The 25,012-nt window shown below is 39.8% G+C and overlaps 4 protein-coding genes across 4 annotated transcripts in view; 3 read left to right on the top strand and 1 right to left on the bottom strand.

Annotated features, from left to right (window-relative positions):
• Positions 1-5,865, bottom strand: part of LOC115140954 (protein cordon-bleu-like) — a 66,071-nt gene extending 60,206 nt beyond the window's left edge. Inside the window, exons 1-2 of the mRNA XM_065027193.1 lie at positions 5,854-5,865; positions 3,116-3,226 (exon numbers count right to left, since the gene is read on the bottom strand). Of these exons, the coding sequence (XP_064883265.1) occupies positions 3,116-3,226; positions 5,854-5,865 (123 nt within the window). The remainder of the gene's footprint in view (positions 1-3,115; positions 3,227-5,853) is intronic.
• A 722-nt stretch (positions 5,866-6,587) lies between these two features.
• Positions 6,588-11,722, top strand: LOC115142035 (C-C chemokine receptor type 5-like). The gene is made up of 2 exons (XM_029681511.2): positions 6,588-6,704; positions 8,269-11,722. Exons 1-2 carry the CDS (start codon positions 6,698-6,700, stop codon positions 9,330-9,332), a joined length of 1,071 nt encoding a protein of 356 aa, XP_029537371.2. The 5' UTR covers positions 6,588-6,697; the 3' UTR covers positions 9,333-11,722.
• Positions 11,723-11,819: 97 nt separating this feature from the next.
• Positions 11,820-18,023, top strand: LOC115140952 (C-C chemokine receptor type 4-like). The gene is made up of 2 exons (XM_029679474.2): positions 11,820-12,091; positions 16,319-18,023. The coding sequence occupies exon 2, from the start codon at positions 16,323-16,325 to the stop codon at positions 17,352-17,354; it is 1,032 nt and encodes a 343-aa protein (XP_029535334.2). The 5' UTR covers positions 11,820-12,091; positions 16,319-16,322; the 3' UTR covers positions 17,355-18,023.
• Positions 18,024-18,267: 244 nt separating this feature from the next.
• On the top strand, positions 18,268-21,192 carry LOC115140951 (C-C chemokine receptor type 1-like). The gene is made up of 4 exons (XM_029679473.2): positions 18,268-18,830; positions 19,102-19,141; positions 19,344-19,463; positions 19,750-21,192. Exons 2-4 carry the CDS (start codon positions 19,104-19,106, stop codon positions 20,792-20,794), a joined length of 1,203 nt encoding a protein of 400 aa, XP_029535333.1. The 5' UTR covers positions 18,268-18,830; positions 19,102-19,103; the 3' UTR covers positions 20,795-21,192.
• The last annotated feature ends 3,820 nt before the right edge of the window (positions 21,193-25,012 follow it).

The following is a 25,012-nucleotide window of genomic DNA, read 5'->3' as shown; positions in this document are numbered from 1 at the left end:
AACTATTTATAAAGACTAGTGCCAGGCAGTCAGAGAACTATTTATAAAGACTAGTGCCAGGCAGTCAGGTCATTTTAAACCCGATAGCCAGTAAAACAGGAGTAGTTATTTCCAGCCATATACCACCGCTAACAGTACATCACTGCTCTCTCATCTTGCAAAAAGCTTAAAATGATCTTCTCTTGAAAAACAAATAGAAATGCCTGCTCTGTAGACAATTTGGGCTTAGACCCATTAATACACCCTTATAGATGGTCCCTTAGCTCAGACACAACAACACCAGGCCCAGGCATTTACAGTAGTAAACACACACAATTCTAATCAAGACTGTTGGCCTAGGTCTGTACAATTTAGCCTTTTAGACCTGGGACTGGGACTGCTCATAGCCCCTAAAAACACACACAATGCTCCAATTCACACAAAAGAGAAACAACAAATATACTCAAGCTAACTCCAGAGCAGTTATACTATAAATGTTTGTCACAATATACAGGGAGTATCCATTTTACATTTACATTTAAGTCATTTAGCAGACGCTCTTATCCAGAGCGACTAATCCACATGGTTGAAACACACCAAAATAGTAAGCGGGACTATTCTGCAATTGTGTCATCTTCTTTATGACAATGTGCAAAATAAATATACACATAAAATTAAACACATACTGTTGTGATCAGGATTGGACTCCCTATAACGTCCTATAGCAAAATAAGGCAGAGCAGGGCTAGGAAGAGCAAGGCTCTCTGGGCTAGCTAACCAAAAAAGGCTGTCTGGAATCTCAGGATGTCTGAAAGTTTTGTCCCAAATGGCACCCTATTCCCTATGTAGTGTACTACTTTTGACCATAGGACACTGGTCAAACGTAGTGCACTATACTATATAGGAAATAGGGTGCCATTTGGGACGTAACCCAAACGTAGTGCACTATACTATATAGGAAATAGGGTGCCATTTGGGACATAACCCATCTCCTCAGAAGTGGACATTCTTACCTCCCTGTGAGTGTTTTATGGGCTCCGTTTCTTACCTCCCTTCTTGTTCTTGCCATGTAAAATAAAGCTGCTAACGCCTCTGTGATGACGTTAGGCTGTTCTCCTTTTGTCAGTAAGTCAGCTAACAGATGGCAGATGTCATAGTAATCTAAAGAGAACCTTTTTACCAACTGGTAAAGGTAATACATTTGACATGTTTCGTTGGGATTTAAAAAAAATATTAATCTAATAACTGAGTCGTTCCCCGAAATGAGTGCCTTTTGCATCCTTTCATATTTTAAGAAGAAATTGTGGACAAATATTGAATTTGAAAAACCTGTTATATTAAATAAAGTACCCTTTAATATAGATCACATAGAAATTCAATAAATCAGATTTTTTTATATGACTAAAAACTTTTAGCATTTTGACATGTCCCTCTGACTTCCAGGAAGATTTTAACTCACTTAATCCCAAGTTATCATCATTGTAAAGCCATAGTTTTGTTGCTTTGATAGTCATTTCTGAAAACTATTATTTATCTCATGTGATTAGTGATTCATTTTAAGGTGATCATTTTTTTTTTAAATGTTTAAAAAGGTCAGCCCTGTTGAACTCACATTCATTAAAAAAAACACATTGATCATCTAATAGTCAAATCATAGTCTAAAAGCAAGTGAGCTGGTTCTATCTTTAAAAAAAAAAAAATCTGGTATTTTGTGGTGGAAAACTGAGCGGATCGAGCATAACACATCTACCTTGTTACCAAAACTAGAAATGTTTTACAAATGTTTTGTTGTGAAGCTTGCATTTAATATTCCCTCCCTCTTGCACACAACAAGCTTCCATTATCCCTGTCAAGGGGATTTAATGTCTGATTTAATAAATCCTCAACCCTGTAAATAGGCACTTACTACAGTCATTTCTTTATTTAATCTCTTGAAAACATGTTTTTTAATAAGTTAAACGTGCTCTTTGTGACATAAAATACATTTGAATTTACTTATTTATTTTCACCAAGTTACACTACTCAAAAGGCACCTAATCAATGGAATGACCCATCTACTGCTTTTCTTGGCCAGGGATCACTTGAAAAAGAGATTTGAAAAATGTTCAGTCAATGGGAACAACCAAGGAAATGGCACCATTGGTCTCCAGAGGGACAGGCAGAGCAGAGAGGAATGTTCAGCAACTGCTGTCTTTAAATAACCACTATTCATCATGTGCTTTCTGCATGCAACATGTCATAGGAGGTGATTATAGAAAAGCCTTCAGCGGGGTGGAGGAGATGCAGGACCATGGGTGCAACATACAAAGGATTTGGTTTACTTGCAGGTAATAAGGGTTGTGGACTTCAACCTCCCACAACAACACCAGTAAATAGATTCTACCACATTATGACGTCTGAAGGATAGAACGTGTTTCTGCACAAAAAGATATAGAATAATAACTATACAACAATCCCAGTACTGAAGTGTCCAATTTACCTCTGTAAGAAGATTTGAATTACACTGTATGATGTAATTGTGTAGATTAGGATATATTTAATGTGCCTAAACAGCGTAACCCAGCAGTTTTAGAGATGATGTTTTGTGTTGCCTTCGCCAACGGGAAGAAGATGCAGCATATTGAGTCAACAACAACAGAGGTGACAAAAGAACTACAGAGACAGTAAAAATGCAGTTACAGCCACTGCACAAAAGCTTCTGTTGTGGACTGGCCCATTGTTGCTTTCCAATCAGGGGTCATGCAAGTTGTTTCCATAGAATTCAACTCCACTGGATTTCTCTGCCTGTCAATACATACAATACTGTATGCTATGGCTTTTGATGTGTCTACTGACAACTACAGAGAGAGAAAGACTGTTTTAGGCTTACAACAATTCATGAAGTGTATATTGTTTTTAAAGAATATAGCCTCATATATATATATATATATGCAAAGGCCTGCTAGGTGACAAATAGGCATTCTCCATGTTTCTCTTGTATCAAGTCACCTTATGACCAAGTCTGTCTCCATCACCATTCCTCAATATTATGATAATTGGATTGTTTGAACAGGTATTCAAACACAATACTTATTAATATACACATTTGGAGTGGGAAAGACACATTTATTAGAGACCTCAAATTCCTCACACTTACCCTATTGGAGGTTTTGTGGCTGTGTTGACTTCTCCAAAATCCATCTCTGCATGTGGCAATATCCAACTTCAATGGTAAACGTTTGGCTATCCTCAATATTTTCCTTTTGTCCTGTCATCTGTCATCAAGGACACCAAAGCTCTACTGATATCTAAGCCCGTTGATATCCAAATAACCGATAGAAGGACAAAAACAAAACAAAAAAAGTGTTGTTTTATCATTTATAATTCTTAAACATTGGTGATATTTTTCTAATGAAACAATAGTTGAGAATTGTGTGTGGTTACTTCTAGGCGACAATGCAGTCAACACAATGTCAGTAGGCTAGGCTATTTAAAAAAAAATAGACATTAGTTTCACATTAATTACAAAATAGGATTTATTGGTCCCTACAAAAGTGACTGCTCAAATTTGACAGTCATTTGCAGACTAAAGTCCTGCAACATAGTAACAGTTGTCTTCACAACAAAAAGTCGCAGCGCAGAGATAAAAATAACCGCAAAACATTCAGGGTGTGATAGGTATAATAGTTTACTTACGTCGACTCAAACATTGTTTAAATTCATATTCTCATAACAAGTCATTGCAAATCGATTTAGGAAATAATCCGTGTAAATGCCGGTTGTCCCTGTTCTAGTCCGAGCCCGCCTTCATCAGCACTGAAATGTCAATCATGCTCATTGGGAATTCACTGCCACTTCTTGCCAGCTCCAGAAGGCGAGCGAGCAGTAGAATTGGGACGCACTGAAAGGCAACAGTTTTCACCAGTCTCATTTTGTTTTACTGAGACCCACATTTAACTTAAAACACACTCACGTTTTGATCGCTGTTTATATATTAATACAACTATTCTACTAAATATGTAATATGCTAATAATTGCATATATCTCTGTGGAAAGAATGAGTCCATTTTATAGGCAGGCTGTAAAGTGACACTATCTGGACATAGTGAGCATATTAAAAGGTTATTTCTATTGAGTTAAACGAACGCATTGATCATGAAGAACTCACAGTTCCCAATTTCATAAATCTCTGCTTTATCCTATTGAAAATCCAACTACTTGAATTTAAACCCTGGATCCCAGAATCCCTTGCAATAATTAATTCACCCGCCCATTTCTTTGCACACAACAACAGCCGATATTACACACATATCGCATCGAAGAATATCGAGAGAACATTGATATTTCACTGTTCAAATAAAAAACTGAAGTGAACAGAAACTAAAAATATATCTGACTTTACAGTAATGTAATTCTAGTGTTAGATAGTTATCATTGCACAAAGATGATGGAACGATCTTAGTCTTCAGATCAGATATGGATCGATCAGTTGAGAATTGCAGGAAATCATGTTCACTTTTAACAACATGTTTGGTGTAATTATCATACATTTAATGAATAGTGATGGAGTTACAGCTTTGTCACAAATTCTGCCCACAGGAGGTCACTGTGTGACTTCAAACCACATAATATGCTGCAGCCTAACCCATTTCCACTGTGATAATACTGTAGTAAAGAGGAGAGGAACATTATGTGTGTGTGTGTGGGTGTAAAAGACTTGATTTACATGAATTACTGCAGTGGGCAAATTGGTGTCACAAAGTGTTTCTTGGTCTTAAACAAATCTACTTTGAAACTAAAGTATACACCTTACACAAATGTCTATAATTTTGAGTTTGCATCCCAATATTACACTTTATATACATCACAGAAGACTGAAATATGACAAAATTGTTTGACAGAGAAACACCAGATTTTTTGTGTGTTTAAAAAAAGTATGCAATTTGGTAAATTGACTGCAGGAAAGGGCTTACTTACAGTCCACATAAGATAACGTTTTTGGGTTCAAGGTGGAACCCTTTTTGGTATCAGGTCGAACCCCTTTGGGTTCCATGTACAGTGCCTTGCAAAAGCATTCACCTCCCTTGGCGTTTTCCCTATTTTGTTGCATTACAACCTGTCATTTAAATAGATTTTTATTTGGATGTCATGTATTGGGCATACACAAAATAATCCAAATTGGTGAAATGAAATGAAAAAAATGACTTGTTTCAAAAAAATTCTGAAAAAGAATAAACTGAAAAGTGGTACTTGCATATGTATTCACCCCCTTTGCTATGAAGCCTCTAAATAAGATCTGGTGCAACCAATCACCTTCCAAAGACACATAATTAGCTAAATAAAGTCCACCTGTGTGCAATCTAAGTGTCACATGATCTGTCACATGATCTCAGTATATATACACCTGTTCTGAAAGGCCCCAGAGTCTGCAACACCACTAAGCAAGCGGCACTATGAAGACCAAGACCAAGACCAAGACCAAGACCAAGACCAAGACCAAGACCAAGACCAAGACCAAGACCAAGACCAAGACCAAGTCAGGTCCGGGACAAAGTTGTGGAGAAATATAGATTAGGGTTGGGTTATAAAAAAATATCTGAAACTTTGAACATCCCACGGAGCACCATTAAATCCATTATTAAAACATGGAAAGAGGCACGATGAAGACCAAGGAGCTTTCCAAACAGGTCCGGGACAAAGTTGTGGAGAAGTACAGATCAGGGTTGGGTTATAAAAAAAATATCAGAAACTTTGAACATCCCACGGAGCACCATTAAATGCATTATTAAAAATGTAAAGAATATGGCACCACAACAAACCTGCCAAGAGAGGGCCGCCCACCAAAACTCAAGGACTAGGCAAGGAGGGCATTAATCAGAGAGGCAACAAAAATACCTTTTTGGCCATCAAGGAAAATGCTATGTCTGGCGCAATCCCAACACCTCTCATCACTCCGAGAACCCCATTCCCGCAGTGAAGCATGGTGATGGCAGCATCATGCTGTGTAGGTGTTTTTCATCGGCAGGGACTGGGAAACTGGTCAGAATTGAAGGAATGATGGATGGCGCTAAATATAGGGAAATTCTTGAGGGAAACCTGTTTCAGTCTTCCAGAGATTTGAGACTGGGACGGAGGTTCACCTTCCAGCAGGACAATGAGCCTGAGTATACTGCTAAAGCATCACTCGAGTGGTTTAAGAAGAAACATTTAAATGTTGTTGAATGGCCTAGTCAAAGCCCAGACCTGAATCCAATTAAGAATCTGTGGTATGAATTAAAGATTGCTGCACACCAGCGGAACCCATCCAACTTGAAGGAGCTGGAGAAGTTTTGCCTTAAAGAATGAGCAAAAATCCCATTGGCTAGATGTGCCAAGCTTATAGAGACATACCAAGAGACTTGCAGCTCAAGGTGGATCTACAAAATATTGACTTTGGGGGTGCAAATAGTTATTTACACTATTTCTTGACAAGAAATAAGACAAAAAAACTTAACTTGACTGTGTATAACTATTCACCCCCCCACACATTTTTTTTCTAAGAGTGTACACCCAAACCTCAGTCTAAAAATAGCAGTGTGAAACAAACCAACATTCATTATAATAAGTTCACAGTACCTCCTTCTAAGGGAGGTGAAGGAAACTGCAGCAGCAGTACTATAGTCTATTGTACAACAGGATAATACACACATCTTCAAGAGACTCAGAGAAGAAACACCAAAGAGCTAATTGATCATTATTCATGCCTGGTGAGTACTTTTGTCAACATCTAGAAACCTATTGAAGATATAAAATCTATACCTATTTCTATGGGTAACACAACAATTATTTATGCTTGTGACATTTTAGCATAAAAAATGAACAAAAATTACATAATTACTTGAAGTGATGAATAGAGTATAAAAAAGATAGCCGTTACATTACCGTACTCAATTTGTGCCCTAATTTAAATAGACTTTTGTTAATATACAATATAGTATGAATTATAGACTACTTACAGGGCACTCCAACCCTGTTCCTGGAGAGCTTTAGGTTTTCAATCCAACCCTAGTTGTAACTAACCTGATTCAGTTTATCCACCGGGTAACTATTAGAATCAGGTGTGCTAGATTAGGATTGGAGCGAAAACCTACAGGACAGTAGCTCTCCAGGAACAGGGTTGGAGAGCCCTGGCTATGACTTTCTAGATTTCTTTGACTGTGCAGTGAACACCTATAAGCACCTGAAGGTGTCAGAGCAGCCCCATAATCTGTATAATCAGCCTGTATAATAAACTAAATATGCTTCTCTGCTAAAATCTGGGTAAAAGATTTCAATTAATGTATCTTATTCGGTACATTTAGTAGTCTACCAACCTGGCCAGCAGGCATGCCAGCTAAGATAGTTAGACAAACTAGCTACTCTAACCTGATTGAAAGCCTGAAATGGCTTCTTGGTAGCTAGTTATGAGATTGGGAACCTATCTGGACTAGCTAAAGCCACCTTCATAAAATTGCTAGGTGCTAGTAGTATTACAGAGAAACAAACAAACAAAATAACAAAAAAATAGCTTGCATTTTTTATAAAACAGGACAAATCTGAGGGAACGGGAAAGAGGGCATGTGCCCCTGTGCTCTATGGGCATGACGCTTGTGTTTCTGTGTTTACTTGTTTGTTTGTTTGTTTTGATGAATATTCAGTACAATGATAATATTTCAAAGGGTCAACTTAAAGGGGAAATGTGTGATTGTTTTTACATTTAAATTAATGATATATAACCATTGATTTGTAGAGAGTATATCTTATCATTCATATAAACTGTTGTACACCAACAGAAATCTAAAATATAAGATTGTTTCACTCCATTATTTGTAAACAAACACTGTATAGCTTAAAAACATGTTAAAAAGTATAATGTTGATCTCATGGATGGTCAGTCCTTGCATCCATAGCTACAGTATGTATATGAATATGGAGCCAACAAGGTTAAAAATCTGTCACAGTGCCCTTGAGCAAGACACTTAATCCCAATTGCTCCAGGGGCCCTGGACAATGTTGACCCTGGCTGTGACCCCACTCCTGCATGTGTCTCAGGGGGAGTTAGGATATGCAAGAAACATATTTCCATTACAAACTTGAACAAGTAAAAAATTATTATTAGAATTAGTGGTTCCATTTCTCCAGCCCCATCCCTCAGCTGTTTATCCAAACAGTGGCAGGGTGGCTCCTTTTTTATTGTTTGAACTGCAGATTGCCACATTGACTATTCAGGTTGATTTTGAATGAAATCACTCCACCTTGACTAATAACAATACCATTTCTGTCTTTCTACAGACAAGGATATGGAGCCAACAACAGAATATAACTATTCCTCCTACTACGATGATACAGAAGGTGTATATAGATCAGAGCCCTGCAACAATGCCAATGTGAAGGAGTTTGGACGGGTGTTTCTGCCTACACTCTACAGCCTGGTCTTCATCGTGGGCTTCATCGGTAATGGCCTGGTGGTCTGTGTCCTGGTGATGTTTAATAGGGTCAGAAGCATGACAGACCTCTGTCTCTTCAACCTGGCTCTGTCTGACCTTTTCTTCATCATCTCCCTGCCTTTCTGGTCCCACTACGCCACCGCAGCCAAGTGGCTCCTGGGGGACTTTATGTGCCGACTGGTAACCGGACTATACATGCTTGGGTTTTATGGCAGCATCTTCTTCATGGTGATCTTGACAGTGGATCGCTATGTGGTCATAGTCCACGCTCACACCATGGCCAGGCCCAGATCAGTCAGAGTAGGGGTCACTCTGTCTCTGTTCATGTGGGCTCTCAGTCTCTGTGCCTCTCTGCCTACAATCATCTTCACCAAAGTAAATAATGAGTCTGGGCTTACAACATGTAAACCAGAGTATCCAGAGGGTAGCATGTGGCGCCAGGTTTCTTATTTAGAGATGAATGTCTTGGGTCTACTTCTCCCTCTCTCCGTCATGGTGATCTGTTATTCCAGAATTGTTCCGATGTTAGTCAATATCAAAACCACCAAAAAGCACAAAGCCATCAAACTGATAATCATCATAGTAGTGGTCTTTTTCTGCTTTTGGACCCCATACAATGTGGTCATTCTCCTGCGTTATCTGGAGACCCAGAGCTATTTTGGGGACTGTACAACTCACACGAACATAGACCTGGCAATGCAGTGGACAGAGGTGATAGCGTTCACACACTGTTGTTTGAATCCGATCATCTATGCCTTTGCAGGGCAGAAATTCATGAGTCTTGTCCTGAAGTTACTAAGAAAATGGATGCCAATGTGCTTCGCCAGGCCTTATGTTAGTGGGTTGTCTGAAAGAAATATCTCAGTCTATTCCAGGTCTTCTGAAATATCATCTACAAGACTGCTGTAGTTTGACTTGTATCCAGGCACACTTCGAATATAAAAACTCTGAGAAGGGAAAAGACAGTAAAAGATGTAAGGAAAAGGGGGATTTCTTTGAATGTGTGGCACTCATTCCCCCCTAACTGTGAATATATGCTTACATTAGATACTGTAGATATCAGTTGCTCTTTTGTATCTTTACATGCTCCAATTCCTTTGTTGATAGATACCTTTAAAGAGTGTTAGTTGTGTCCTCATGTGGTATTGTGTGAAGTGCGGAAAAAAAGTAAAGAAATTGACAGTATGTACAGTGCATTCGGAAAGTATTCAGACCCCTTCCCTTTTTCCAAATGTTGTTACTTTACAGCCTTATTCTAAAATGTATTCAATTAAGTGTTTTTAACATCAACACCTCATCAATCTACATACAATATCCAATAATGACGAAGTGAAAACATGTCTTTAGACATTTTGGCCACCTGGCCAAACTGAGCAATTGAGGGAGAAGGGCATTGGTCCGAGAGGTGACCAAGAACCCGATGGTCACCCTGACAGAGCTCCAGAGTTCCTCTGTGGAGATAGAAGAATCTTCCAGAAGAGCAACCATCTCTGCAGCACTAAACCAATCAGGCCTTTATAGTAGAGTGGCTAAACGGAAGCCTCTCCTCAGTAAAATGCACATGACAGTTTTCCACTTGGAGTTTTCCAAAAGGCACCTAAAGGACTCTCGGTCCATGAGAAACAAGATTCTCTGGTCTGATGAAACCAAGATTGAACTCTTTGGCCTGAATGCCAAGCGTCACGTCTGGAGGAAACGTGGCACCATCCCTACGGTGAAGCATGGTGGTGGCGGTATCATGCTGTGGGGATGTTTTTCAGCGGCAGGGACTGGGAGACTAGTCAGGATCGAGGGAAAGATCAACGGAGTACAGAGAGATCCTTGATGAAAACCGTCTCCAGAGCGCTCAGGACCTCATACTGAGGTGAAGGTTCACCTTCCAACAGGACAATAACCCTAAGCACACAGCCAAGAAAATGCTGGAGTGGCTTCGGGACAAGTCTCTGAATGTCCCTGAGTGACCCAGCCAGCGCCCGGACTTGAACCTGATCTAACATCTCTGGAGAGACCTGAAAATAGTTGTGCGCAATGCTCCTATCCAACCTGACAGAGTTTGAGAGGATCTGCAGAGAAGAATGGGAGAAACTCCCCAAATACAGGTATGCCAAGCTTGTAGCGTCATACCCAAGAAGACTCAAGGCTGTAATCGATGCCAATGGTGCTTCAACAAAGTACTGAGTAAAGGGTCTGAATACTTATGTAAATGTGATATTTCAGTTTTTAGCTTTTTTCAATTTGCAATAAAAAACAGTTTTTACTTTTATTGTGTGTAGATTGATTAGGGGGAAAACTATTGAATCAATATTAGAATAAGGCTGTAATGTTAAAAAAATGTGGAAAAATTCAAGGGGTCTGAATACTTTCCGAATACGCTGCACATATAGTTATATCTTTTTTTTAATTTAAAGATTGATTCACCCTTTTTCCTTCATTTTTGAGTTTGCATGTTATAGCTTTTTTCTTCTAAGAATGTGACAGAAACCTGACTGGGGCATTTGCTTTTTAACAAGCTAATAAATGTCACAACACTGCTGTCTGTTTAAAAAAAACACAAATAAAAAAAGCTGATACTGCTGTTTTGTAAATAGACAACACAATAGGACGTGGCATGAAACTTATATACTGTATACATGACTGTCTAGGATTTGTGATTACCTTGTCTTCATTTTTACCTTGTCTTCAATAACATGTTTTCTTTTTTATTTCAAACCACACTTTTGATAGTTTGTTCATGGTATAAGATATTCTGTATGTAATGGGCATTTAGACAATCTTGTTCAGTGACATTTCCCACCTGTACCTTTACTTGATGTTGACTTATTCAGCTTGGTCTACATGCACAGAGATACATCAATTCACACCAAAACAACTTAAACAACACAGGGACATAGCCTTGACATAGCTTACATGAAATAAGGAAGTGATGGCCAGCCACTTCTCGTTAAACCACAGAAAATGCGTTGTTGAACGAATCTTTCTAGGAAACACGTATTGTCAAACCTCATCTAATATGGAAGCAAACTATTGTAAGATAAGCACAAGAGGCTGGAAAAAGCCCAAAGCAGTGCCCCTAAATCATGTAAAAGATGAAGTGCCTTGCTCAAGGGCACAACGGCCGCACATGATGTTCTGATGCCAGCAACTCTGTGGCTGCCGGCACAGTCACACCAAATTTCCCCATCAGCCCTGAAATTCAAACCGGCAACACTTCGGTTACCAGCCTACTCCTTCTTCTACTACAGACATAACCCACACAAGGACTACTTCTATGAATAAAAGTTACGGAATTTACTTTCTAAGATGTTTAAGATGTACTCTATTCATTTGTGTCTTTCCATCTGAAAAGCAGTTCAAAGCAGCATCTACATGCGTGACAGATATCTGTATGTTTGGTGATATTTCCCTCACCCACACTCATTCCCAGACATTTAGTTAGAGGGCCATTACAGGAAACCCACATTTACACCTCAGCCTGCTCAATGCAGAAATGCAAAGAAATAGTTATCTAGAGCACACCTTACTAGAAAAAAGTTTCAGTCATTGGTACAAAAGAATAGAGTAGAGAAAAAGAGTAGTTTCCCAGCCAGACTGTTTCAACCAGCACACACGTTATCACCAGAGGGAAGGTTACATCATTCAACCTGTACATCAGAAAAGAAGATATTGGGGTAAATAAAATATATTTTCACTTCATGATAGCCTGCATATAGACATACAGCCTATAAATATATACGCAGGCATAGACAGTCTGTGAAGGGGTGTTAGCCTCACAGGAACTACAAAATGGGGTCGCAAAACAGGGGGTGTCAGTATTTAACAGGGGATGGTGGGTGATGTGTGAGATCATATGGCTTGTGGTTTGATTCTGGTTTAAAGAGGATGTAGAAATAGTCTTTAGATCCAATACTTTTTTTTGTGTCTGTCAATACATACATTGTGAGGGAAAAAGTATAGTTTTGAAAATTTTATTTTTTAATTTTGAAACATTTAGTTTTAAACAAGACATTGTATTAGTACATTAATATGGCCCTATGGGGTAATAGCTTTTCAAATAAATAGTGAGCATGTCAAAGCTTTTTAGCTGTTGTTCTTTGAACAACAAAAAATGTCAGTATTGAGCTTACATAACCTTGACAACAACAGTAATAAAAGCCTTGTTGTTAGACATAAGATTTCTGAAGATGTATTATAAGGGGCTGTTTCTTTGTTATCTCCATCAAGTATGTAAATTAGGTTCATTCCCACAGGTTGTTTTGAATGACCCATTTCTCTTCATATCAGTCATCATGGTGTTTTAAAGTTTATCATTACACTCTGTGATTCATTTGAAAGCATTATAATTCATATGAAAGAATCATTACCCAAGTTAAAACACTGATAGATTACATGTGGCTAAAGTATTTAGTGATACAATTATGATGCCATAATGGAGTACATAGGAGGATGAGTGACAAATAATAGCTTTAACATTTGAAGTTACATATGATTTTATAATCTCTGGCTGTGTACAGGTAACCATTCAGAACACAAGTAGGAACTAGAATACTAGAATAGACATTAACCTTCTAATGATGGGATAAAAGCCAGCCATTTTGGTCAGGGAGGATAAGATATTGTGTAAAATAATGAATTTGAAGAATGTTTCTGCACTGTATGTTTGTTAGCTAGCTAGCCAGACAGTTTTAGAGGAATGATTCCATGAATTTTTCAAATTCTATTCAAACAATGCAGTCAATCCACATTCATACACTGGCTGATATCAGTTGATGATAGGACTTAGACACATTGTAAATGCAACAAGTGCGTATCACATAATGGCACTACAAGAAAACAAGTACAGTGCACAAGTACTGTGAAATGCCTTTCTTGCAAGCTCTTTCCTAACAATGCAGTAATCGATACTAGTAGTACCATAAAATAAAGTAAAGTAGAACAAAAATACACGAGAAATAGAAATAAGAGGAACACGAGAAAGTAAGTAAGCTATATACAGGGTCAGAGCCAATACCATATACAGTATACAATGTGCAGGGATACTGGAGTGGTAGGGGTAGATATGTATAGAGTGCCTTGCAAAAGTATTCATCTCCCTTGGCATTTTTCCTGTTTTGTTGCATTACAACCTGTCATTTAAATATATTTTTATTTGGATTTCATGTACTGGACATACACAAAATAGTCAAATTGGTGAAGTGAAATTAATAAAAAAAATAAAAATTATAACAAAAAAAACTGAAAGTGTTGCGTGCATATGTATTCACCCCCTTTGCTATGATGACCCTAAATAAGATCTGGTGAAACCAATTACCTTCAGAGGTCACATAATTCATTAAATAAAGTCCACCTGTGTGCAATCCAAGTGTCTCATGATCTGTCACACAATCTCAGTATATATACACCTGTTCTGAAAGGCCCCAGAGGCTGCAACACCACTAAGCAAGCGGCACCACCAAGCAAGCGACACCATGAAGACTAAGGAGCTGTCCAAACAGGTCAGGGACAAAATTGTGGAGAAGTACAGATCAGGGTTGGGTTATAAAAAGATATCCGAAACGTTGAACATCCCACGGAGCACTATTAAATGCATTATTAAAAAAATGAAAGAATATGGCATCACAACAAACCTGCCAAGAAAGGGCCACCCACCAAAACTCACGGATCAGGCAAGGAGGGCATTAATCAGAGAGGCAACAAAGAGACCAAAGATAACGCTGAAGGAGCTGCAAAGCTCCACAGCGGAGATTGGAGAATCTGGAGAATAGGACCACTTTAAGCTGAACACTCCACAGAGCTGGGCTTTACGGAAGAGTGGCCAGAAAAAAAGCCATTGCTTAAAGAAAAAAATAAGCAAACATGTTCAGAGTTCGCCAAAAGGCATTTGTGGGAGACCAAACATATGGAGAAGGTACTGTGGTCAGATGAAACTAAAATTGAACTTTTTGGCCATCAAGGAAAACGTTATGTCTGGCGCAAACCCAACACCTCTCATCACCCAGAGAACCCAATCCCCACAGTGAAGCATGGTGGAGGCAGCATCATGCGGTGGGGATGTTTTTCATCAGCAGGGACTGGGAAACTGGTCAGAATTGGAGGAATGATGGATGGCGCTAAATACAGGGAAATTCCTGAGGGAAACATGTTTCAGTCTTCCAGAGACTGGGACGGAGGTTCACCTTCCAGCAGGATAATGACCCTAAGTATACTGCTAAAGCAATACTCGATTGGTTTAAGTGGAAACATTTAAATGTCTTGGAATGGCCTAGTCTAAGCCCAGACCTCAATCCAATTGAGAATCTGTGGTATGACTTAAAGATTGCTGCACACCAGCGGAACCCATCTAACTTGAAGGAGCTGGAGAAGTTTTGCCTTAAAGAATGGGCAGAAATTCCAGTGGCTAGATGTGCCAAGCTTATAGAGACATATCCCAAGAGACTTGCAGCTGTAATTGCTGCAAAAGGTGGCTCTACAAAGTATTGACTTTGGGGGGGATGAATAGTAATGCACGCTCAATTTTTTTGTCTTATTTCACGATAAAACATATTTTACAACTTCAAAGTGGTAGGCATGTTGTGTAAATCAAATAATACAAACCCCCCAAAAATCTATTTTAATTCCAGGTCGTAAGACAACAAAATAGGAAAGATGCGAAGGGGGGTGAATACTTTCACATGCCACTGGAGGTTAAAGGTGACTAGGCGTCAGGATATATGATAAACAGAGTAGCAGCAGTGTATATGATGATTTTATGTGAGTGTGTATGCGTGTGTGTAGTCAGTATGAATGTGTGTGCATGTTATGTGTGTGTGTGAGCAAATGGTTTGTGTGCTTGTGTTGGAGGTTCAGTGTGAGTGTGTGTGTGAGTGAGTGTGTAGAGTCAGTGTAAAGTTTAAATACAATAAAAGGGTCATTGCAAATAGTCTGTGTAGCCATTTTGTTAGCTATTTAACAGTCTTATGGCTTGGGGGATAGAAGCTGTTCCGGAGTCTGTTGGTGTCAGATTTGTTGCTCCGGTACCACTTGGTGTGCCGAAAGGAGAGTGAAGAGTCTATGCCTTGGGTGACTGGAGTCTAACCATTTTCCTTTCACATTGCCTCATATTGAGGTCCTGGATGGCAGGGAGCTCGGCCACAGTGATGTACTGGGCTGTCCACACCACCGTCTATAGTGACATTTATAGACTGTTGACATACATACTGAACAAAAATATAAATGCAACATGCAACAACGACTTTACTGAGTTACAGTTAAGGAAATCAGTGCACAAGTGCAAAATATAAGGAAATCAGTGCACAAGTGCAAAATATAAGGAAATCAGTCAGTTGAAATAAATTTGTTAGACCCTAATCTATGGATTTCACATGACTGGGCAGGACCGGAGCCATGGGTGGGCCTTGGAGGGCATAGACCCACCCACTTGGGAGCCAGGCTCAGCCAATCAGAATGGGTTTTTCCCCACAAAAGGGCTTTATTACAGACAGAAATACTCCTCAGTTTCATCAGCTGTCTGGGTGGCTGGTCTCAGTGTATTTTAGAGGCTATTTATACAGAAACTTTACATAAAACCCGTATAAACTGTATTTATAATTATATGTTCATATTTTAGGTTGACAATAATTCTATTACACAATTTCTAATATCATATGCCTTTAACATGTGTTTCAGATATCACATATCCGCATATGTAAAATCAGGATTATGCCTCTACTGCCATTCATTCCAATAAGACTGGTTTGGATTTCTCCTTGACCAATATGGCTTTCATTTAAACCCATTCTGGAACTTTGAGGGTTTATGACATAGCCCTAGTAGTAATTTAATAGGATCTCTATGACAAGGATGCACACAATACAGCATTGATTGTTAACTAACAATTCACACCATCCTTTTTTCCTCAGTAAGATGAACACAACCGAGGCCACCAGCACAGACAATTACTATGGCAACTCTGAAAGCCCTTGTAGCACTGACACCAGTCTAACTCAAGGGTCCAACTACCAGCCCATTCTCTTCTACCTGGTGTTCACCCTGGGTCTGACAGGCAACAGTCTGGTGCTCTGGGTCCTCCTCAAGTACATGAAACTGAAGACAATGACAGACATCTGTCTGCTGAACCTAGCACTATCTGACCTGCTCCTCGCCCTCTCTCTGCCTCTCTGGGCCTACCACGCCCAGGGTCATGAGTTTGAAGGGGACAGTCCGTGTAAGATCATGGCTGGTGCCTACCAGGTGGGCTTCTACAGCAGCATCCTGTTTGTGACCCTGATGAGTGTGGATCGCTACCTGGCCATCGTTCACGCCGTGGCCGCCATGAGGGCCAGGACGCTGCGCTACGGAGCGCTGGCGAGCATCATCGTCTGGGTAGCGTCCATCAGCGCTGCTCTCCCTGAGGCCATCTTCGTAGCGGTGGTGAGGGAGAATGACGAGAACAGTGGTACAAGTTGCCAGCAGATTTACCCAGAGAACACAGAGAAGACATGGAAGTTGTTACGGAACTTTGGTGAAAACGGAGTGGGGCTCGTCCTATGTCTGCCCATAGTGGTCTTTTGTTACATCAGTATTCTCACTGTCCTACAGAGGTTAAGGAACTCCAAAAAAGACAGGGCCATGAAACTGATATTCGCCATCGTGGGTGTGTTTGTAGTCTCCTGGGTCCCTTACAACGTTGTGGTTTTCCTCCAGACCCTTCAGATGTTTGACATTGGGAATAGCTGTGAGGCTTCAACACAGCTTGATATAGCTATGGAGGTGACAGAGACCATAGCTCTGGCTCACTGCTGTGTCAACCCAGTCATTTATGCTTTTGTAGGAGAGAAATTCAGAAAGTGTTTGGGCACTGTGCTCTCTAGATATCCGCTGTGTAAGAAGCTCAGCAAACATGCAATGGTGAGCAGCAGAGGATCAGAAAACGAGACTTCTAACACAGCTGTGTGATTGTACTGCTGACAGACAATACTTCCATTGCTGAAAACCTGTTTGATGCATTTTCATTGACAAAAAACACTTCAGTTGGAAAGCAGCAAGTAGAGCAGAAGACCAATTTCTGTGTCGTGTGGAATAATGAAGTATTCTTCTGAACACAGACTTGCATATAAATGAAGTGTAACTGTATAATATTTCACTTTAAATGTATTTTGATGAGCTCTGACTATTTGCTAAAGGGTGATGGGCTGTTTATGTTTTGATTATCCATGTATGTATTCCATGTACAGTACAAGCCTGCACACATTTTTGCTATAACATAATATCATTATGTTTTGCATAGAGATTATCTCAATTTCTATTCTTATTGTATGCACACGTTTTTGTTATAACATTAAAACACAACCAGGGGCAGGGTTGTGGCCAGAGGACTGCTGCTGGATGGCCGGTGGCTATCTGGCTACTCATTGGCTACATTTGCTGGCCAAATATTATTTTGGTAGAATTTTGACCCTCCTTTGATTGAGGACCTGTTTTGGTATTAACTTGAACTTGGACATCAAATCAGGAATTTGACCTTTTGAATTATTTTGAACTTTGTTGGCTGAGTAGGTATTTGTGTTCCTTTCAGGAGGGTTTTCTCAATAAATAAGCCTGTGCATTTTGTTGTACTGAAACATATTTGTTCTGCATTGTATTGTCATTTTATGCTGCTGCTGTACCCCCCTATAATCCAATCTGCACCACAATATATTTTATTCAGTTGAAGATGCTAAATTCAAAGATGAGACAGACAACAATCCTGCTATATCTGTCAATAGGTTCAAATCTTCTTTACAGTAGGTTTACTTAGAATTGTTTGGATCCAGAAAACACACATATCAATCTATTATATATCAATGTATTGTAATTGTTCAAAGACAGGAAGTATATCAGCAGTCACCATATTTTGACAATTGAATGCTAGCAATGAAGCTAGACTAATGCATCTCTCAGTCATGACACAAAATTGGTTCCGTCTTCAGCTAACCACTTCTCAGTAAAGTTAGTTGCCTGAGCACCACTATGAGTTTGCATCATCTACAGGATATCCTGCTTGGTGGTGAACATGTCTGCAGCACAGATCAAGCTTTTAGGAGTAGTGGCACTCCTCTGTTCAAATAAGATAATACATTAATGATCTTGAAAAAGGGTCCACAGTGTTCAATAAACTAAACCAAGCATTCCAAGCATTCATGATGCACAGGGGATGTGCAGGTACATATGCATGCCATTTGGACTTAAATCTGAACTCAGCTATGCAGTATAGTTTGGCCACATCTATCCGCCCACACCACCCCCCACCCCTGCCAAAGACATCTGTTGGAGAAAAAAAACTGCAGATATAGGTTCCCTTGCTCTTGACCTTGTTAAGAGTCACTACAGCCCCCAGAACTACTGTCACATCAGAGTGTCACACCCAGAGAGACAACTCAACCCAGTTTGACAGTGAGTATATTATGCTTACTGAATGTGAGGGTTGGCTTTAGGATGCTTTGCAAAAGTTACTCTTCTGTGCATAGTGTTGTACAGTATCTTGAATCTTCAACATAGTGTCTCTGCAGGCTTCATTCAGCCTTTTGCCATTCAAGTCATTGTCATTTATTTATTTTTTGTACGTAATTTTATTAGCAAATTTCATCAAATGAATTGCAGTCCTGTAATTAGCAATGAATAAATCAAAACAATTTCAGTGGTCATTTTTTATATTTTATTTCAGGAATGAATATCACTGGATTTCCTGTTCACACCACGACAGGGTGGGACTTTATATTTTTTATTTGACAAATAGCTCTATTTGAATATTAATAGTATCATCAATTAATACATTTATCATAATAACTTATAATAATTACATCATTGCTGTAAATAATGTAATGTCATATTTTATGCTGTACAACATGGGCCATTGATACATGCGCCTGTAATTGAGAAGCTCAAATCATTGGTAATGAATTTCAGGGGGAACATCACAACCATTCCCTTCAACTCTGTGAGTGTTGAGAATGGGAATTCATCCAGTTACTCATATGAGAACTCATCCAGTTATGCATATGAGAACTCATCCAGTTATGCATATGGGTAAGTTAATAAGGTCTAAAATGTCTGACTTTTAGAAACACATATTTTGAGGAAAGAGTGCAATTGGTGGTACAGGATTTCTGCCCCAATCTTCCAATCATGTTTTAAAAAATGATATGTTGCTCATAGAAATAAAGTACTAATTGCATTTACTCCATTGTACTGTAAATATTGTTGTTTGATGGAACACATTTTGATAATAAGCACAACTTTCAGATTGTGTCTTTAAGAATCTTCATTCTTATCATTGCTGCTTGGTTCATTCTACTCGTCTGGTCTTTTACAGCACACATTTTGCAGACACATTTGAAGTAACCACATACGACTATGGTGACTATGATGATGGCGTTTGCAAGTACAAGGCACACGGAGCCAGCTTCCTGCCAGTGCTGTACTCTCTCTTCTTCATCCTGGGGTTTCTGGGGAACGTTCTGGTCCTGTGGGTCATCCTGCTGGGGGTGAAACTACGCAACATGACCGACGTGTGTCTCCTGAACCTGGCCTTGGCAGACCTGCTCCTGGTCTGCACCTTGCCTTTCCTGGCACACCACGCTACAGATCAGTGGGTGTTTGGTGATGTCATGTGCAAAGTGGTCCTCGGCGCCTACCACATTGGCTTCTACAGTGGCATCTTCTTCATCACCCTGATGAGTGTGGACAGGTACCTGGCCATAGTCCATGCTGTGTACGCCATGAGAGCTAGAACACGGAAGTACGGGGCCATCGCTGCCGTCGTGACCTGGCTGGCTGGATTCCTGGCCTCGTTTCCTGAGGCACTGTTTCTTAAAGTGGAGAAACACAACGAGAAAGAAAATTGTCGCCCTGTCTATGATGACAGGGCTTTGGTCATTTTTGGCCTTTTCAAAATGAACACACTTGGTCTGCTAATCCCCCTCGTCATCATGGGGTTCTGCTACACACAGATAGTGAGAAGGCTGCTCAGTCGCCCATCCTCCAAAAAGCAGGCCATCAGACTCATTCTCATTGTGGTTGTGGTGTTTTTCTGCTGCTGGACTCCGTACAACATGACGTCATTTTTCAAGGCCTTGGAGTTAAGTGAGGTCTACTCAAGCTGTGAGAGTAGCAAAGCCATCAGACTCACTCTACAGATCACAGAGGCCATGGCCTACTCCCATAGCTGCCTGAATCCCATCCTCTATGTGTTTCTGGGGCAGAAGTTTAGAAGGCATCTCATAAGACTGATTAACAAGGTTCCCTGCAGGCTGTGTCAGTTCATGAAGAACTACCTGCCCCTGGACTTCAGAGCCTCGAGGACAGGATCTGTCTACTCACAGACCACCAGCGTGGATGAGAGGTCTACTGCCGTGTGAACAGCAACTTAACTGCAAAGACAAATACATCTAACATCACATATACTGTTCATTACAAAACATATGTAAATACCAAATCCAGTGTCAAATACAATCATCTGAAAATAATAAAGTACTGATTCAGGTGCATGGCAAAGTCAGGAAATTGTCACTCATCTCAGAGTTTCACACCAGAGGGTTGATTTTTACAGAAATCAACCCAATCAATATAAATTCCACAAACCATTTAATTTCCCTTTGTATAGTATTTTCTCTAGTACAGTATATCTATTTGAATATCTTTGGCACATTTTGCAATGTCATCATTTTCTTATAAAATGTATTGTAAATCTGCTAGCACATGTCAATACAGTGATACTTTTTGATTCTATGTAAATAAATCTATTACAGTAACTTCATCCCCTGTTGCATGTAGCAATTATTCAAATGAAAGTACTGCCAAGATAATGTAATCAAGATATACTCAATGACCAACATGTTCTCATGTGTAAGTGCTAGAGAATATGTGAATGATGGTGCCACCACAGACCAATATCTCTTACTCCTGTTAGCAATCTCACCACAGAGTGAGAGACACCGCCGGTGCCTTACAATGTGTACACAAAATCTAATCCTAATGTGATTCACTGCAGTATTGTAACATGTTTTATATAACATGTTTATATATCATTATAATGGGGATGCAGATGACATTTAGACTTTAACACATTCGCCTGATTTACTTGCTATCATATTTAATACTTAAAACAGCGCTCTGCACAGAAGCACACACCAACCTTAAACCAACCTTTTTTTTCTTGAAGTGAGTCAGTAAATACATACAGAAGTGCAATACAGGGCTGACTCTAGCATTTTGGGGGCCCTAGGCAAGATTTATTTGGAGGGCCCCAAACCTCGCAACAAAATATTTTAGTGGCCCCCAAAATGTGGAGATAATTGTTTTTGTTTTAAAGTTAATTTCATGCAATTCTACACATTCTGCCATGGTGTGTGAAGAAAATGTAAGTTTTCTGTTATTTTGCCATTGGGCAGCACATTTCTTGAAATTCTACTCACTTTGCCATGGGGAAGAGAGAAACAAGTGCATTTTAAAGCAAATTTCCTGCAATTCTACACATTTTGTAATGATTTATGCCATGCTAATATCACATCTGAGTGAGAATGACTAAAACCTATGGGGGCCCCCTGGAGGTCAGTGCCTTGCATGCCCGGTCAGTATTCGGCCATGATTGCTACAAATTTAGATAGCTGGCTAGACTAACTATCCAAAAATTGGTAGCTGACATGGCTAATTGAGTGATTTTCAGTGACTGACATAACAAGAGAGACATTTTTTATTTTATTGGACCTGCTGTATTCTACTATTGTTATTCTCAATATTAAGTTGAGGCCAGAGTTCCTAAATCTTTTTTTATATATAAATATATATACTGTATATATACAATGCATTCGGAAAGTATTCAGGCCCCTTGACTTTTTCCACATTTTGTTACTTTACAGCTGTCAGACGGTGGGTGTAGCTGGTGCATGAAGTCAGGTGCAGGAGAGCAGAGATGAGTGAACAACGTACTTTACTTAAGAAAAATATCACAAAGTCACAATACCAATGTGTGAACAATAACGGTTGCCACAAAACACGGGTGAACACAGCACCCTGAAAAAAAACAGCCGGCAACGTACCGACCTAAACAAAAAACAATCACACAAAAAGACATGGGGGAAACAGAGGGTTAAATACATGACCAGTAATTGGGAAATGAAAACCAGGTGTGTGGGAAAACGAGACAAAACAAATGGAAAATGAAAAATAGACCGGCGACGTTGACCGCCGAACACCACCTAAACAAGGAGAGGCATTGACTTAGGCCGAAGTCGTGACAACAGCCTTATTAAGTGGATTCAATAGTTGTTTTCTTCATCAATCTACACATAATACCCCATAATGACAAAGCAAAACTTTATTTGTATTTCTTTGCAAATGTATTACAAATAAAAAAACGTAAATAAATATTCAGACCCTTTACTCAGTGCTTTGTTGAAGCACCTTTGGCAGCGATTACAGCCTCGAGTCTTCTTGGGTAAGACGGTTCAAGCTTGGGACACATGTATTTGGGGAGATTCTCCCATTCTTCTCTGCAGATCCTCTCAAGTTACAGTATGTCAGTTTGGATGGGGAGTGTTGCTGCACAGCTATTTTCAAGTCTCTCCAGAGATGTTCGATCGGGTTCATGTCCGGGCTCTGGCTGGGCCACTCAAGGACATTGAGACTTGTCCCGAAGCCACTCCTGCGTTGTCTTGGTTGTGTGCTTAGAGTCAATGTCCTGTTGGAAGATGAACCTTCACCCCAAGCTGTGGCAGGAAGGGAACGATAAGACTAGCGCGGTATGGAGCAGGTTTTCATCAATGATCTCTCTTTACTTTGCTCCATTCATCTTTCCCTCGATCCTGACTAGTCTCCCAGTCCCTGCTGCTGAAAAACATCCCCACAGCATGATGCTGCCACGACCATGCTTTACCGTAGGGATGGTGTCAGGTTTTGTCCAGACGTAACGCTTTCCGGGGGCCCTAAGCGACCGCTGATGTAGCTTATGCCTGGAACTGGACCTGAAAGGAAGAAATGATTAACTGTCCTTCGGCATACGTAGTTCTGTTAGAATAGGCTCACATACTACAGGGACTGTGGCTACAGTCTGAAACAGCCCAGTGACCTAAACACACAGAGATAGATAGCTGTTTACCGCTTCCTGTTGACAGGCCTACATGCTGATATAAAACCATATCTTCACACATGACAATATAATTCACAACAAGGTATTTTTTGGGTTGAGCCAGCCAGACGGTTTTGTGTAAGCTGAATATAAAATGGGGGGACTTAGATAATGAAAATAAAGGAACACAAAGCCAGAGGATTGTGCCATGTAATCATTTTTACACAATTTAGCAATAAGCAGTATTACTAACCTTGTTTCAAAAAGAGCTAATTGCAGGCATAGCTTTTAAATCTATGGGAAGGTCATATTCTGACACTGATAATGTAATTACAGATAACCAACAAAGAACCCTAAGCAACAAAGGACAAATCTTACACACATGCTAAAAAAAAAATAAAGTTACATTTCACTAAAAAGCATCAGATAAGGAAGCAATTGTGATGGGTCCGCACTCAAAATGATGTCACATAAAGATGACCTCATAAAAATAAAAAATAAAAACATTTTACTGAATCAGGATAGCGTACAAAGATGCTTTGGCTTAACAGACTTCTCCAGTGAGTAGGTAAAACATTTTTAAAATCAGGAACAACTTTTGTATATGAGCAACTGTAACAGTTTTGCTTCTGTCCCTCTCCTCGACCCTACCTGGGCTCGAACCAGGGACCCTCTGCAAACATCAACAACTGACAACCTCGAAGCATCGTTACCTATCGCTCCACAAAAGCCACGGCCCTTGCAGAGCAAGGGAAACAACTACTTCAAGGTCTCAGAGCGAGTGACGTCACAGATTGAAATGCTATTAGCGCGCATCGCTAACTAGCAAGCCATTTCACACCGGTTACACTCACCCCCCCTTTGATCTTCTCCCTTTCCGAAGCAACCAGTGATCCGGGTCACGGCACCAATTGAAACGCTACTAACTCGCACCGATAACTAGTTAGCCATTTCACACCGGTTACACAACCAGTAAGCAGCAGTTGCTTCTAAGATTGCCAGTCAATTGCCAATCGGTGATGTGGCTTCTCTGGTCTACCTGTATATGTTACAATCACAAAGAAATACAAAATGACAGGATATGGGAGCGGGCACAAAGGGCAATTGGGGTTATCAGGTGTGAACCATTCATGAATCAATTCCCTTAGATGTCCACTCACTTGGGTATATTTATGAATTCCCGAGATAGCTTTCCAAAGAACATCAGGCTAGGTCGTTCATACACCACTGCAATGTTTTACACCTGTTGTGTCCTGTGCATGTGGCAAATAAACTTTGAAACTTGAAACTTTGGCGGAATGTGGAATCTTTTAATTTCATAAATTCATACTCTTATACAAGTACACCGTCCATATCATATTTTATCATTTGTGAGTCAGCCCCACATTATGTAGCTACTAATACTACTATTACATTTGATCAGCCAGCCTGGTCTCATAGACTAGACATAATAGTAAATGTACATCAGGGACACCCAAATTAGTATGATATGCAACGTTTGGTATGAAAA

The sequence above is a fragment of the Oncorhynchus nerka genome, linkage group LG14, assembly GCF_034236695.1.
Source record: "Oncorhynchus nerka isolate Pitt River linkage group LG14, Oner_Uvic_2.0, whole genome shotgun sequence".
NCBI lineage: Eukaryota > Metazoa > Chordata > Actinopteri > Salmoniformes > Salmonidae > Oncorhynchus > Oncorhynchus nerka.
Note: the sequence above shows the minus strand (reverse complement) of the source record. Positions and strands in the feature narration are given on the sequence as shown.

Coding starts and splice junctions, on each gene's coding strand:
- LOC115140952 (XM_029679474.2), top strand. CDS start 16,323: ATGAACACAACCGAGGCCACCAGCACAGACAATTACTATGGCAACTCT.
- LOC115140951 (XM_029679473.2), top strand. CDS start 19,104: ATGAATATCACTGGATTTCCTGTTCACACCACGACAGG. Junction 19,142..19,343: donor CCTGTTCACACCACGACAGG/GTGGGACTTTAT, acceptor AATGAATTTCAG/GGGGAACATCACAACCATTC. Junction 19,464..19,749: donor TCATCCAGTTATGCATATGG/GTAAGTTAATAA, acceptor GGTCTTTTACAG/CACACATTTTGCAGACACAT.